The 15,555-nt window shown below is 41.6% G+C and overlaps 1 protein-coding gene across 1 annotated transcript in view; it reads right to left on the bottom strand.

Annotated features, from left to right (window-relative positions):
* Positions 1-15,555, bottom strand: part of ush2a (usherin) — a 510,724-nt gene that overhangs the window by 376,803 nt on the left and 118,366 nt on the right. Inside the window, exons 15-18 of the mRNA XM_031902040.1 lie at positions 13,647-13,805; positions 10,365-10,853; positions 8,213-8,485; positions 2,103-2,263 (exon numbers count right to left, since the gene is read on the bottom strand). Of these exons, the coding sequence (XP_031757900.1) occupies positions 2,103-2,263; positions 8,213-8,485; positions 10,365-10,853; positions 13,647-13,805 (1,082 nt within the window). The remainder of the gene's footprint in view (positions 1-2,102; positions 2,264-8,212; positions 8,486-10,364; positions 10,854-13,646; positions 13,806-15,555) is intronic.

The raw sequence follows: 15,555 nt of genomic DNA, 5'->3' as shown, positions 1-15,555 counted from the left end.
GCGAAAAATTTGCAAAACGAAAAAAAAATTGTGGCGTCCATCAAAAAAAAAGACACATATGACTTTTTTTGATGAGGGAAATATTTTACGAAAAAAACCTGCCAATGCCGAAACACAGAAATTCTGCCGAAATATTTCGCTTACTAATCGCTATCAAATTGCTGAGAAGACTTGTATGAAAAATGACATCACTCTATTTATTTTTACAAAAATCAAACTAAAACTAAATAAAATAGCTTGAATTTTTTGAGGGATACTTCTAGAAAAAATTGAGAAGAGAATACGAATAAATTCATGATCATGTCTTTTGTTGTGATTTTTTATTGGTTGCAGATGCAACATGGCAATACTTATACGGCAGCACATTTTTCTATTAAATAAAGAGTAACCTGATTGAATCAGTGGGTACTACTCATTTGAAGACCTTTATTGCACAGGGGAATCTTCTATTAAAATACCATTCATGGGGTACCAAACTCACACAATCTTATCTTTGGAATGATAGTCAACCAGTTACCTGACCTAAAGGTGGCCATACATAGGCCAATAAAAGCCTTGGTCTTTCCAGCAATCAGGCAGACTTGATTTTCCCATTAGGGCAAGGACTGCATTGGTTCGTTGATGAGGTCCACTCATGACAACATGTATTTACCTAGGTTGTGATCCCTTTGTTCACGTAAGGGCCAAATAATTTGATCAGCCCTATATTGCCCAGCTTAAGATGGACATATCAGGCAGTGTTGGACTGGGACCTCAGGGGCCCACCAGAAAACCTTAGACCATGGGCCCACTCTCCAAACTATTTTTCCTCCTTTCCTCCCCCAACCTCGTTATTCCCCTAGTCTCTTTTATTTACATGCTAGCATCTATCCTTCCATCTATTCCTCCCTTTGTTCCCATTCAGAAATAGGGAATGACCAGGAAGTAGGCCAAATGGTCAGAAGCAGAAGGTCTCACTGACCCCTGGGCCCACCAGGAGTTTTCCTGGTATCCTGGTGGGCCAGTCTGACACTAATATCAGGGAAAGATCTGCTCATTTGGTGACCTTTAGTTGTATGGCCATCTTAACACTAAAATCTACACCTAAAGTGTCAGTGGTCTTTGGTTCCCCTAGCACACATGAACTGACACTCTGTTCATCTTTCTAGTAGGACCGTGGGTGCTCTCTATATTATGAATATGCCCCAGTGACGGCAATGGTGGCCCTTTTTGTTGTTTGTAACAAGACTACCTTACATTTTTCAGTACATTCTGTCATCACTTGAAGGGTAGATCTAGTAAAACAAAACCCCTTCTGTGCTATAGTAAATGGAGTTAAGCACTTTTTTGCCCACATCTATTGGGCAAAAGCAACCAATAAGCAGTTAGGTTTATTAATGAAGAGCAATTTGAATAATAAAAGTCAACACCTGCCTGTTTTAGTACGGGTTACAAACCTCAACTAACTTTTCCCTTTTTCCCCAAAAAAGGCCATAGCTTGTAGAACTGATGTCAACAGTAGAGATGTAGCGAACTGTTCGCCGGCGAACTAATTTGCGCGAACATCGGGTGTTCGCAAGTTCGGAACTTCACGAACTTTTCGCGATGTTCGCAATTTGGGTTCGCTGCGTTTTTCTGCTGCGTTTTTCTGCTGCATTTTTTCACAGCCTAAAAACGCAGCACAAGCCACACATGGCGTTTTTCAGCCTAGTACTGGTGTAAGCAAATCCTGTTTCCATGGTGCTAATAGTGCGAAATAGCAAAAAACGCTGCGTATTTCCGCTAGGTCTGCCAGCTGCCTTCGCGGTTTTACGCAACGCTGTGTCAACAAAGTATTTTTCAGAGAAATTTTTGCCCTTGATCCGCCTCCTGCATGCCCCTGTCCAGGTCATGGCACCCTTTAAACAACTTTAAAATCAGTTTTCTGGCCAGAAATGGCTTTTCTAGGTTTTAGAGTTCGCCTTCCCATTGAAGTCTATGGGGTTCGCAAAGTTCGCGAATATTCACGCTTTTTGTCGTAAGTTCGCGAACAGGTTTGCTAACTTTTTTTTTGAGGTTTGCTACATCCCTAGTCAACAGGAGTAGGCAGTCATCAAAACAATAATAGTTTCCTCTATTTATACCTCAAACATCCCATCCTTGTTAGTCACATCCTCTTCTGAAACATTGATCGTGTAGCCAGTAATGTCTCCTCTCGCTGCACTGTTGTTGGGCTTTACCCACGTCACATTTAAAGAGTGCGATGTAAGTGGCAGAATACTTGGAGCTGGCATCGAGAGTGGCTCTGTGAAAACAAGTATGATGTTAGAATATTAGTATTACTGATTTTCTCATCTTTTTAATTTATTGTACAGGTATAGGACGCGTTATCCAGAATGCTCGGGACCAAGGGTATTCCAGATAAGGGGTCTTTCCATAATTTGGAACTACATACCTTAAGTCTACTAAAAAAATCAATAAAACATTAAATAAACCCAATAGGACTGTTCTGCCCCCAATAAGGGGTAATTATATCTTAGTTGGGATCAAGTACAGGTACTGTTTTATTATTACAGAGAAAAGGGAATCATTTAACCATGAAATAAACCCAATAGGGCTGTTCTGCCCCAATAAGGGGTAATTATATCTTAGTTGGGATCAAGTACAGGTACTGTTTTATTATTACAGAGAAAAGGGAATCATTTAACCATGAAATAAACCCAATAGGGCTGTTCTGCCCCAATAAGGGGTAATTATATCTTAGTTGGGATCAAGTACAGGTACTGTTTTATTATTACAGAGAAAAGGGAATCATTTAACCATTAAATAAACCCAATAGGGCTGTTCTGCCCCAATAAGGGGTAATTATATCTTAGTTGGGATCAAGTACAGGTACTGTTTTATTATTACAGAGAAAAGGGAATCATTTAACCATGAAATAAACCCAATAGGGCTGTTCTGCCCCCAATAAGGGGTAATTATATCTTAGTTGGGATCAAGTACAGGTACTGTTTTATTATTACAGAGAAAACGGAATCATTAAACCATGAAATAAACCCAATAGGACTGTTCTGCCCCCAATAAGGGGTAATTTATCTTAGTTGGGATCAATTACAAGATACTGTTTTATAACTACAGAGAAAAGGAAATCTTTCCGTAATTCGGAGCTTTCTGGATAACGGGTTTACGGATAAGGGATCCTGTATAAACAACTATGCTAAAGGTATATAATTAGGGAAATAAAAACCCAAATACTGGCAACAGAAAACCACCAGAATGTATGAAAGAATAAGTAATAGAATTACTATCTAGAATAGATTGTAAAACGTTTTATTTGAGAATTATTTGTTTTGAGAATTATTTGTTTTGGATGGAAGACGTGGCCACTATGAAAGCATGGAAGTCCCTTTTTGGAAGAGTAAGCAACTCTCCACAGAAACCTTTCCCAACCAGAGGCTGTCAAGCTGTTGCAGAGCTACAAGTCCCAGCCTCTGGCTGTCAGAGGCAGAAGCAAGTCGTAATTCAACGACAGCTGGAGAGTGAAGGATTGAAGGTTCTTGTTTCTCACCATATGTTCAAAATTGTCAGAAAATCTGCTCTGTGCCATATCTGAGCCCTGACAAGCCTGATTAAGGTGGAAAATTTCCACTGATTTCACTTATATCTACTGAAAGCCACCCACTGCCTGCAACGTGGTCAGGGAAATGTTCTCACCTATGAAAAATAGTGGGATAGCAACAATAATTACTTCACTGATGTCCCAGAATTACTGAAGCTCCACTTACGTGCATATTACTCTGATTCTAATGTCTCACACCATGAAAAACCAATCATACACTAATGATCTGGATTAAAGATTCCAAGATGTTGCACTACATTTCTTTCCCAGCCATAGTGAGAATTCACTATACTTATGCTTCACTGCTCCTTACCTCTGGAACCCTGAGGACCCTGAATCCCTCCGTAGGGAACACTCACCCACTCTCTTTAAGATAAAACTCAGACTGTACCTTCTGGAGCACTAAAACATTATTTTGCCCAGTCCTGCGTTTAAGGGCAAATGCCCATACCTGGTGCACTCTAACCTTCCAATTTGTGCCTGTATGTTACCCAACCACTTAGACTGTAAGCTCTATGGGGCAGGGACCTCCTTCCTACTGTGTCTCATACCACATGGCACTTAAGGGCCCCATACATGGGCCGATCCGTTCGATTGGCGATGTCTCCAAGCGAGCGGATCTTCTCCCGATATCCCCCACCTACGGGTGGGCGATATTGGGAGAATCCAGGCTAATTTGATCGTTTGACCCTGGGGCCATACGATCGAATTATAACGACGGGTATAGGAAAAGTCGGTACGAATACGGCATCAACGAGCCGATGCGGTACCCGATCCGACTAGATTTTATAACCTGCCAGATTGAGATCTGCCCAATTTCAGGCCAGATATTGGTCGGGCAGTCCCATCGGTAGTGCCCCTACATGGGCCGATAAGCTTCCGAATCGGTCTAAGGGACCCATATCGGCAGCTGGAATCGGCCCGTGTATGGGGGGCTTTACTCCCTGTGTATTTATACTTATTTATTGTATTTATTATAACACTTGTTCTCCCTGTGTGTAACTGTGTATATTGTAAGATTGTACAGAGCTGCGTACAATAAAGTTATACATACATACATTCACCAAAGTTGTATTTCAGCAACAGCTTGTCAGTAAAGACGAGTAAATCAACAAGAAGGAATCAAAACTGCCTACAATCTATGCCTATCTCAAAATCGGGGGAACTTTTCGGCTCATCATTTGTGGCCATGAATCAATTTATCCACTGGGAATAACAAATTGATTTTTAAATCCTTTTGTAAGGAATCAATTGTCCACTACAAATTATGAATCGATTCATAATTCCTTTCATTGTGGATCAATTTAGCACACATTATAAGTCAATTCTTGACTGATTTGTAACTTACCTCGTTTGTCAATTGGATTGTCTTACAATTCATTTCTGTAATTAACATCTATCACCATTAGCAATGTACACACACACACAAGGTATAGAGGTAACACATTTTCATTAAAGTGTATGTCTCCTCATGCTGAAAAATTAGAAACATATTGGCCCATATTGCCCAGTAATACATTAAAGGTTTTCTATTATTCATTATTATCCTATTTTTTACATCAGTAAATTGTTGCAATGTGCATATGTTATCTGCTTCTAGAACTATTGTCGGACTGGGATGTCCAGAGCCCACCGGGGCTGCCCCCCCAGGGGCCCCCCATCCCAGTCACAAACTCCTTCACCAGTGATGAGCGAATTATTTCGCCAGGCATGGATTCTGAGTGAATTTGTGCATTTTGCCATTGGCAAATTGTTTTGCGAAACTTCCATGATAATTTGCGCGGAAAAATGTGTCGTGCTAATGTTTTTTTTGTCGCGAGTCAAAATGGGCGCGTCCGCGTCAAATCGGGTGCACTCATGTTAAAAAAGGTGCGGTCGCAGCAAATCGGGCGTGGGTGCGTAAAAAAAGGCACGGGTGACAAAAATAGACGCGGGCGACAAAAAATACGTGGGCGACAAAAAAAGTCACGCAACAAATGCATTTCACAAATTTTCTTGCCGCAAATTTTATAGCGAAGTGAAACGGGACAGATTTGCTCATCACTATCCTTCACTGCTGCCAGTTTTCCCCCCTACTCTGTGTGCCATGCACCCTGTAACCCCTAACTCCTCCTTGCAGCTGTGATTGGGGGTGGAGTGCCAAAGTTTCTGCTGGGGAGCAGGATTGGGTCTGTGGGGTCCACAAGGACTAGGGGACCACTGTTTTTTTTCCAGGCAAGTCTGACTTTGTCTAGGAGTATTGATGGGTGAAATAATTCGCCATGCATGGATATGTGGCACAACAAAAAAATTGCCACCTGTGTCGAAAAAATTACACCAGCATAAATAAAATGACATTTTCACCGTTTTGCTAATTTTTTGGCGACAAAATTCGGGACAAATTCGCTCATCACAATCTAGGAGGCAGATATAATTGTGACACATATAGAATAAGACTTGGGTAATATCAGAACCCATATATTAGGCTTACAGCAAGGCTAAAGAGCTCTGCAGGTTCTGGTATTTAAGATGCCCTTTTGGGAACCCCTGATTTCTACGGTAAAACTTACAGAAATCTAACCACATTTCATAAAAGACAATAGAAAAAGCAAGGGATAAGGTAAAAGGGTAATTAATGTCTAGGCCAAAAGTCAAAAGGCAGAAAAAATTTAGATATGAGCAATAGGCAAAGGTCTAGGCAGGGGGTCAAGATACTGTATAGGCCAGATGTCTAAAACCGAGAAAGTAGCAACGGTTAAGTCAGGGATTTGCTCAGCTTGAGTGATGATGCACCAAACAGCCCATTACTAAGCAATTTTGAGATACAGTCAGATTTTTTTTCTTATTTCTAGATAATTTCGAGATTTATGAATGGGTTTTCTAGATAAATTCATGATTTATTAATGTTTGGTTAACTTTTTTTTGTAAAAAAAAAAATTCAGCCGGTTTGATCTGTCCATTGAGCCCTATGGAGGCTTAGAATAGTAGAGGAATAGAATAGTCAGTGACAGCCTGTCCTTGGCACATTTTCAAGGGGGAGCTAATCCCCTCATTGTTTTCAGTTTTACCCAGCTTCAAGTGAAACTTAAACACATGATTGTTTTCCAAGAGTGCCAATGCTCCTAAAATGGCTGCTGGAGCAATTCCTGTTTGAGAAAAATAAAGAGGATTCAAAGAAATGAATTTCCATTTAAAGTCGAGTTTTCGGGATTTTGAAATGTAAATTCAAATTTTTCATACAAACGATTCAAGCATTAGTGTGACATTTTATAAATACAGCAATGATCGAGTTTTATTTGAATTTATACCATGTCGAGTTTATATGACTTTCAAAAAAATGAATTTTAGTAAATTTGCCCCTAAATGTTGATTGTACACAGTATAGCACAGCAGGTTCATCTATACGCACACAGTACAGTATCTGAAAAGTCATACAGGTATGGAATCTGTTATCCAGAAAGATCCGAATTATGGAAAGCCTGTCTCCCATAGACTCCATTTTAATCAAATAATTTAGATTTTTAAAATTGATTTCCTTTTTCTCTGTAATAATAAAACAGTACCTGTACTTGATCCCAACTAAGATATAATTACCCCTTATTGGGTTTATTTAATGGTTAAATTATTCCTTTTTCTCTGTAATAATAAAACAGTACCTGTACTTGATCCCAACTAAGATATAATTACCCCTTATTGGGGGCAGAGCAGCCCTATTGGGTTTATTTAATGGTTAAATGATTCCCTTTTCTCTGTAATAATAAAACAGTACCTGTACTTGATCCCAACTAAGATATAATTACCCCTTATTGGGGCAGAACAGCCCTATTGGGTTTATTTAATGGTTAAATGATCCCCCTTTCTCTGTAATAATAAAACAGTACCTGTACTTGATCCCAACTAAGATATAATTACCCCTTATTGGGGCAGAACAGCCCTATTGGGTTTATTTAATGGTTAAATGATTCCCTTTTCTCTGTAATAATAAAACAGTACCTGTACTTGATCCCAACTAAGATATAATTACCCCTTATTGGGGGCAGAACAGCCCTATTGGGTTTATTTAATGGTTAAATGATTCCCTTTTCTCTGTAATAATAAAACAGTACCTGTACTTGATCCCAACTAAGATATAATTACCCCTTATTGGGGCAGAACAGCCCTATTGGGTTTATTTAATGGTTAAATGATTCCCTTTTCTCTGTAATAATAAAACAGTACCTGTACTTGATCCCAACTAAGATATAATTACCCCTTATTGGGGGCAGAACAGCCCTATTGGGTTTATTTAATGGTTAAATGATTCCCTTTTCTCTGTAATAATAAAACAGTACCTGTACTTGATCCCAACTAAGATATAATTACCCCTTATTGGGGCAGAACAGCCCTATTGGGTTTATTTAATGGTTAAATGATTCCCTTTTCTCTGTAATAATAAAACAGTACCTGTACTTGATCCCAACTAAGATATAATTAATCCTTATTGGATGCAAAATTATCCTATTGGGTTTAATTAATGTTCCATTTATTTTTTTAGTAGACTTAAGATACGGAGATCCAAATGATGGCAAGACCCCTTATCCGGAATACCCTTGGTCCCGAGCATTCTGGATAACGGGTCCTATAACTGTACTAATATGAAAACTATTTTAATGTTACCTGATTCAGCAGTTTTCAGAGTTACCCACTCCGAGGCAGTACTTCCAGCCATATTAGTTGCCACAATGCAAAACTCATACTCCGTATTTGGCTCTAGATTCGCGACAGTTGTGCCGGTAGCAGGTGGCAATAAAGCATTTTCATTTTCCGACTCCACAACTGGCTGAGGGTTCAGCCAACCGGTGGTATGAAAAACACGTCTTTCAGGTGGTGTAGGATTCCCAGTTGTCTCCGTTAAGCCTCTCATGTATAGTTCGTATGCTATAACAATGCCTGGAAAAATATTATTGAAATTGATATGTAACCATCAGTATATGTCTGGTTTAACTACTAAGAGCACTGTGTAATGCTATTTCATGTATGATACATATGGCTCAAGTGGAATTTTGCTTTAAGCTTTATAAAGATCAGGCAGCTTGTAAAAAGGCTATTCATAAAGAGGGCAATAAGAGTTACTCCATATGACAGTTGGAAGATAAAGATATCCCCTCTAGAAAAATGATTTCTATTAGTAATGACTGGTACTAGTGATGAGCGAATTTTTTCACCAGGTATGGATTCGCAGGGAATTTCCTCACTGGCGAATTGTTAAGCGAAACTTCCGTGAAAATTTGTTGCGAAAAAATTTATTGTGCAGATTTTTTTGTGTCGCGTGCCAAATTGGGCGCAGTCGCATAAAAATAGGGCAAACCTGCGTAGTCGTGCCAAAAAAAGCACAGGCGACAAAAAATAGACGTGGGTGACAAAAAATAGACAAGGGCAACAAAAAAAATCCTGCAACGAATGCGTTTCGCGAATTTTTCGCTGTTTCGTGAATTTTTTTGCTGTTTTTGCAAATTTTATGGCGAAGCGAAACGGGATAGATTCACTCATCACTAATTGGTACCATTCCATGAAAGAGGAATTTGGGGTGTTGAGAGCAACCTTGTTGGTTTTATTTAATCTGAGCTATTAAGTACAGAGGCATAAAGATGATTTATTGGAATGGGAAAACACTGGGGTAGCAGCGGCTGTGCCAAAAGGTAAAAACGATTCTGTAGTCTTTATTTGTATTTCTCTTGAAGAAATAAGTCAGAGCTCAGAGCATTACAATTAACCATGCATCAGCAGCCAAGGATCTGTAGGCATAGGGTAGTCATAAGATGGATTTGCCCTAATAATTATACAACTACACAGTATTAGTCATGAGCAAATCTGTCCCATTTCGCTTTGCCAATAAATTCGTGAATCTTTCAAAAGATTTGCGAAACAGTGAAAAATTCGCATAATGGCGAAAATGTCTCAAGGAAAAAAATAGTTGCCCGCGACGTGCAACTATTGTTGCAACAATTTTGGCTGCGCGACTATTCTTTTGATGCCTGCGACTATTCTTGCGACAATTTTGGACATGCGACTATTCTTTTGATGCCTGCGACTATTCTTGCGACAATTTTGGACATGCGACTATTCTTTTGATGCCTGCGACTATTCTTGCGACAATTTTGGACATGCGACTTTTCTTTTGATGCCTGAGACTATTCTTGCGACAATTTTTGGACACGCGACTATTCTTGCGACAATTTTTGGACATGCGACTATTCTTTTGATGCCTGCGACTATTCTTGCGACAATTTTGGACATGCGACTATTCTTTTGATGCCTGCGACTATTCTTGCGACAATTTTGGACATGCGACTATTCTTTTGATGCCTGCGACTATTCTTGCGACAATTTTGGACATGCGACTTTTCTTTTGATGCCTGAGACTATTCTTGAGACAATTTTTGGACATGCGACTATTCTTGCGACAATTTTTGGACATGCGACTATTCTTGAGACAACTTTTGGACACGCGACTATTCTTGCGACAATTTTGGACATGCGACTATTCTTTTGACGCCTGAGACTATTCTTGCGACAATTTTTGGACACACGACTATTCTTGCGACAATTTTTGGACACGCGACTATTCTCTCGACAATTTTGGACATGCGACTATTCTTTTGACGCCTGTGACTATTCTTGCGACAATTTTTGGACGCGCGGCAAATTTTTCTGTGGCAAATTTTTTCATCTGTTAAGGGAAACAATCCACCAAAACCGAAACGTGGAAATTCGCTGCAAATCCATGCCTGGCGAAACATTTCGCCCATCACTACACAGTATTACTTACCATTTGCTTGGGATGGTGGAGACCAATGTAAAAAGATATATGTGGAGCTGCAGTTGTGTAAGCTTGGAGGACTTTGATATAATGGGGGGGCTTGGGGTGTTACTACAGGCACTGGCAAGCTGAGCAAACATCCCTCAGTGGTACAAGCTTGTACAGAGAAAAGATACTTGGTGAACGGAGACAAGTTATAAAGAGTCACAGAATTTCCAGGTCCTTCATAAATGACTTTGTGTTCATCAGCCGTTGATTGTGTTAATCTGAATGTTTCTATGGGGCCAGAATCGTTGGATGTGAGAGTCCAGTTCAGATAGACGGAAGGTGGAAAAGTGGTGCTGAAGTGGTATAAATAGATGTCTCCCACTGGGGCTCCAGCTTTGGTTCTGTAGGTCACTTTGTCGCTACTGGTAGATCCATAAACATTGCTTGTTACAATATGATACGAGTAGAAAGTGTAAGGCAACAGAGAATTGTCCACAAACGTCTGAGCACCTAAGGAAAATAAAAGTGGAAATAATAAGTAAAAGCTAAGGTAAAGGCTTGGGAGAATTCCTTTCTTCTTTACATTGTCACCAAATTCGGTTGTAAGAAAATTTTCCAATATTAATCATGGTTTTATCTGCATATGTAACCCCTTCTTGGTAGTAATATCTTTTCCAGTTGCTCTACAGGAACAACATAGTTACACTGTGAACCACTTTGTTTGTTGGGCCCTTTCAAGGTAATGGAGGAATGGCTTTAGGAAGCTGAGGCTTCTAAAAAGAACAATGAATACATCTAGAACCATAGCCATTAAATGGATCCCCTTCATTGGAAGCCTCTCAGGGATGACACCAGTCTGTGTCCCTTTTTCAGTCTATGGTTTTACACTTAAATGGGTGAACTGACTCCACTTCTTCTACTCCTCTGTGGAGCAGAATACTACTCTCTAAGCTGACCTGTCGTACAACCCTTATGAGGTTGCAATAACAGAAAATAACATTCACAGGGTCCACAATCTCCTTAGTGTACCAAGCTTGATACTGAGGCCTTACACTTCAGACTCCAACCTTATTGTTACCTCCCATAATATAAAATATAGACAGGACCTGGTCACAAGATCCTTGAGCCAATTTGGAAACCACCCACAGGGCATAGGTCACAGAACCAAGACATTTTTATCAGTAAAGAAGATTAACTACTTGGGTCACCTACATATTTTTACCTATAGCTTACTTTTCCCAGGTAAAAACTCCCATACGATTGCCCATTTTCTATTGAACTCCACAGGGATCAACTGACATTAGTAGGGTCGGACTGGGGGATGCAGAGCCTACCAGGGCACCTCCCCCCAATGGCCCCCACCATCTTACCAGTACCCCGTACCCCCCCCGCAGAGGCCCCCAACACCCCCTCCCCTGAGCGCTTCTAAAAGAAACTTATCTGCAGCACATCGGGAGAGGCAGAAGGCAGATCGTGTACACGGGCTGATTCTAGCTGCTCTTAGACCAAATAACATTCACAGGGTCCACAATCTCCTTAGTGTACCAAGCTTGATACTGAGGCCTTACACTTCAGACTCCAACCTTGTTGTTACCTCCCATAATATAAAATATAGACAGGACCTGGTCACATTTTGGAAACCACCCACAGGGCATAGGTCACAGAACCAAGACATTTTTATCAGTAAAGAAGATTAACTACTTGGGTCACCTACATATTTTTACCTATAGCTTACTTTTCCCAGGTAAAAACTCCCATCCGATTGCCCATTTTCTATTGAACTCCACAGGGATCAACTGCCATAAGCAAGGTTGAACTGGGGGGTGCAGAGCCCACCAGGGCACCTCCCCCAAATGGCCCCCACCATCTTCACCCCCCCCCCCCCACAGAGGCCACCAACACCCCCTCCCCCGAGCGCTTCTAAAAGAAACTTATCTGCAGCACATCGGGAGAGGCAGAAGGCGGATCGCGGGAGTGCCCTGGGGGTGATCGGATCCGTACCGGGTTTTTTCCCGGTTCCCCTGGCAGCCCAGTCCGATGCTGGGCATAAGTGAGGAATAGTGGAAGCTACAAGGTTGCCCACTGCACCTGTATAAACTAATGGCAAATTGGAATGGTATGCTCATCACTAAACTAAAGGCTGCTATACACGGGCTGATTCTAGCTGCTCTTAGACCAATTCGGCAGCTTATCAGCCCATGTATGGGCACTTACTATGGGCCTGCCCAACTAACACCTGACCTGAAATCGGCCACATCTCGATCGGGCAGGTTTGAAATTTTGTTAGATTGGGGACCTCATTGGCTTGTTGATGCAGCCCTGAACTGACGGATGCCTATACCCATCATTCTAATTCAAGCATTTTAGCCCAGGGCCAAATTACCTAATTAGTCCAATATTGCCCACCTGTAGGTGGGGATATCAGGAGAAGATCTGCTCACTTGGCAACCTCGCCAAGCGAGCGGCTCTTAGCATGTATGGGCACCTTTAGTCTCTATAAAAATGCTTTTTAAACATGTTTTTCCTCCACAGAGCAACTAAACAGCAGTATTCCTTCCTCCTGATGTCTAATTCCACTGGTATATCATGAAGCCAAACTACACAATAATCTCTGCATGTAAAATAACAGTAAGGTAACTGATATTGTGTTGGTACAAGCATTCTCATTGGTTTGCTTTTTTGCCTATGGTGTTTCATGCAATAAGGAATTGTTGCCAATAATAAATGCCCAATAGACTAGCATTTTACTTCTAAAAAGTTAAATAAGATAAAAAAAAATGTGATAAAAGAAAGCAGTCTGGTTGAAGTGTGCAGAGCAGAGCTGTTATAATACTACCAAATCTTGTTGCACATTTGACAGAAAATTCACTGTAAATTGACATTACAGAAAAATAAGGCATGAAAGCGCAGGCAGGGTATCAGAATAAAGAGACATACAGTGTACGTAATAATGAACACGCTGATATTGAGTTCAAATTTTGTAAGCGCGTGTAAGCAGATTAACAGCTCACCTTCCTAACCTTGTCTATCACTGTATTAGGATTAATTAAATTAACAAGTAAAGCTCGGTTTATTTCAGAAATCTGTTTCCGTTTAGGTAGAAGTCTCTTTATCCAGTGGTTAGAGACCATTATTTTTATTACATTTGTTGCCATTTATCAGGTTATAGAGTCTCCTAACTGGGTGCCTTTAGTCATATCTCTGTTTTTGTTTTTATGGGTGATTTTTGGCAAAGTAGCTCAGCGCTTAGGGTAGCCCACCAATACATCCTTTGATCCAAATCCTAAATCATAATATACTCACCATAAGGGTAAAAGTCCATAAGTTGGCTGATCTGATATCCATCTCGATATAACTCGTAGGTTATCCTATTGGAATTGGGAGAATCTGGAGGGTTCCAGGAGAGGGCAATAGATGTGCTGTTCAGAATATACCCATTTGGAGGGGGTTGTTGATAGGGAGCTGCAGTTTATTTCAAATAAAAGAAACAATATAAATATATATATTCACTTCAAAACAGTTTCATGGAAATTATTTCCTTTATGTAAAAAAATTCATACCCCCCTGTTTTTCTACAGTATAAATAAATGGCATTAACAGAATCTGCCATTACCCCATCACTAGGAAGGGCTTTCCCCAACCTCACTGCCCTCACCGTGAGGAACCCCCTACCCAACATCCCCCGGCAGGGCTTTCCCCAACCTCACTGCCCTCACCGTGAGGAACCCCCTACCCAACATCCCCCGGCAGGGTATTCCCCAACCCCCTCACTGCCCTCACCGTGAGGAACCCCCTACCCAACATCCCCCGGCAGGGCTTTCCCCAACCTCACTGCCCTCACCATGAGGAACCCCCTACCCAACATCCCCCGGCAGGGCATTCCCCAACCTCACTGCCCTCCCCGTGAGGAACCCCCTACCCAACATCCCCCGGCAGGGCATTCCCCAACCCCCTCACTGCCCTCCCCGTGAGGAACCCCCTACCCAACATCCCACAGCAGGGCATTCCCCAACCCCCTCACTGCCCTCACCGTGAGGAACCCCCTACCCAACATCCCCCGGCAGGGCATTCCCCAACCCCCTCACTGTCCTCACCGTGAGGAACCCCCTACCCAACATCTCCCGGCAGGGCATTCCCCAACCCCCTCACTGCCCTCACCATGAGGAACCCCCTACCCAACATCCCCCGGCAGGGCATTCCCCAACCTCACTGCCCTCACCATGAGGAACCCCCTACCCAACATCCCCCGGCAGGGCATTCCCCAACCCCCTCACTGCCCTCACCGTGAGGAACCCCCTACCCAACATCCCACGGCAGGGCATTCCCCAACCTCACTGCCCTCACCTTGAAAAACCACCTACGCTGCTTCAAATGAAAGTTCCATTCCTCACTTATTAAGGGGTGGCCACTAGTGCGTTAATCTTTTCTATGGAAAAAAAATCCCCTAATGCCCTCTAATGTATTTGTAAAGAGAAATTGTCCCCTCAGTCTTTCCTTACAGTTTAAACTGTCCACCCCCTTTACCAGTTTAGTTGCAGTCTCTGCACTCTCTTCAGCTCATTAATATCCTTCTTAAGGACTGGAACCCATAACTGCCCCCATACTCACTGTCACTGCCCCCCATACTCAAGGTGAGGCCTTACCAGGGACCTATAAAGGGGCAAAATTATGTTCTCATCCATTAAATTAATGCCCTTTTTATGCAAAACAGCTCTTTATTTGCTTTAATAGCCTCTGAATGACACTGCCTAGAGTAACACTGCTTGTTATCCACAAAAACCCACAAGTACATTAGAGGGGATTAGCTGCAGATGGGGGGGTTCTTTTTTTCCCACAAAAACAATCAATGCACCAGAGGCCCCCCCCTTTAGATTAGAGGAACGGAGTTTCCATATGAAGCAGCATCGGGGGTTCCTCACGGTGAGGGCAGTGAGGTTGGGGAATGCCCTTCCTAGTGATGTGGTAATGGCAGATTCTGTTAATGCCTATAAGAGGGGCCTGGCTGAGTTCTTGAACAAGCAGAATATCCAAGGCTATTGTGATACTAATATCTACAGTTAGTATTAGTGGTTGTATATATATAGTTTATGTATGTGAGTGTATAGATTGGTAGGTGTGGGTTGTGTGCTGGGTTTACTCGGAACTTGCTGGACTCTGGTCTTTTTTTTCAACCCTATGTAACTATGTAACTATCCTTTTTAGTTATACCCCA

This window comes from Xenopus tropicalis, chromosome 5 (assembly GCF_000004195.4).
Source record: "Xenopus tropicalis strain Nigerian chromosome 5, UCB_Xtro_10.0, whole genome shotgun sequence".
Classification (NCBI taxonomy): Eukaryota; Metazoa; Chordata; class Amphibia; order Anura; family Pipidae; genus Xenopus; species Xenopus tropicalis.
The sequence above is the reverse complement of the archived record's forward strand: the minus strand, read 5'-3'. Positions and strand labels throughout refer to the sequence as shown.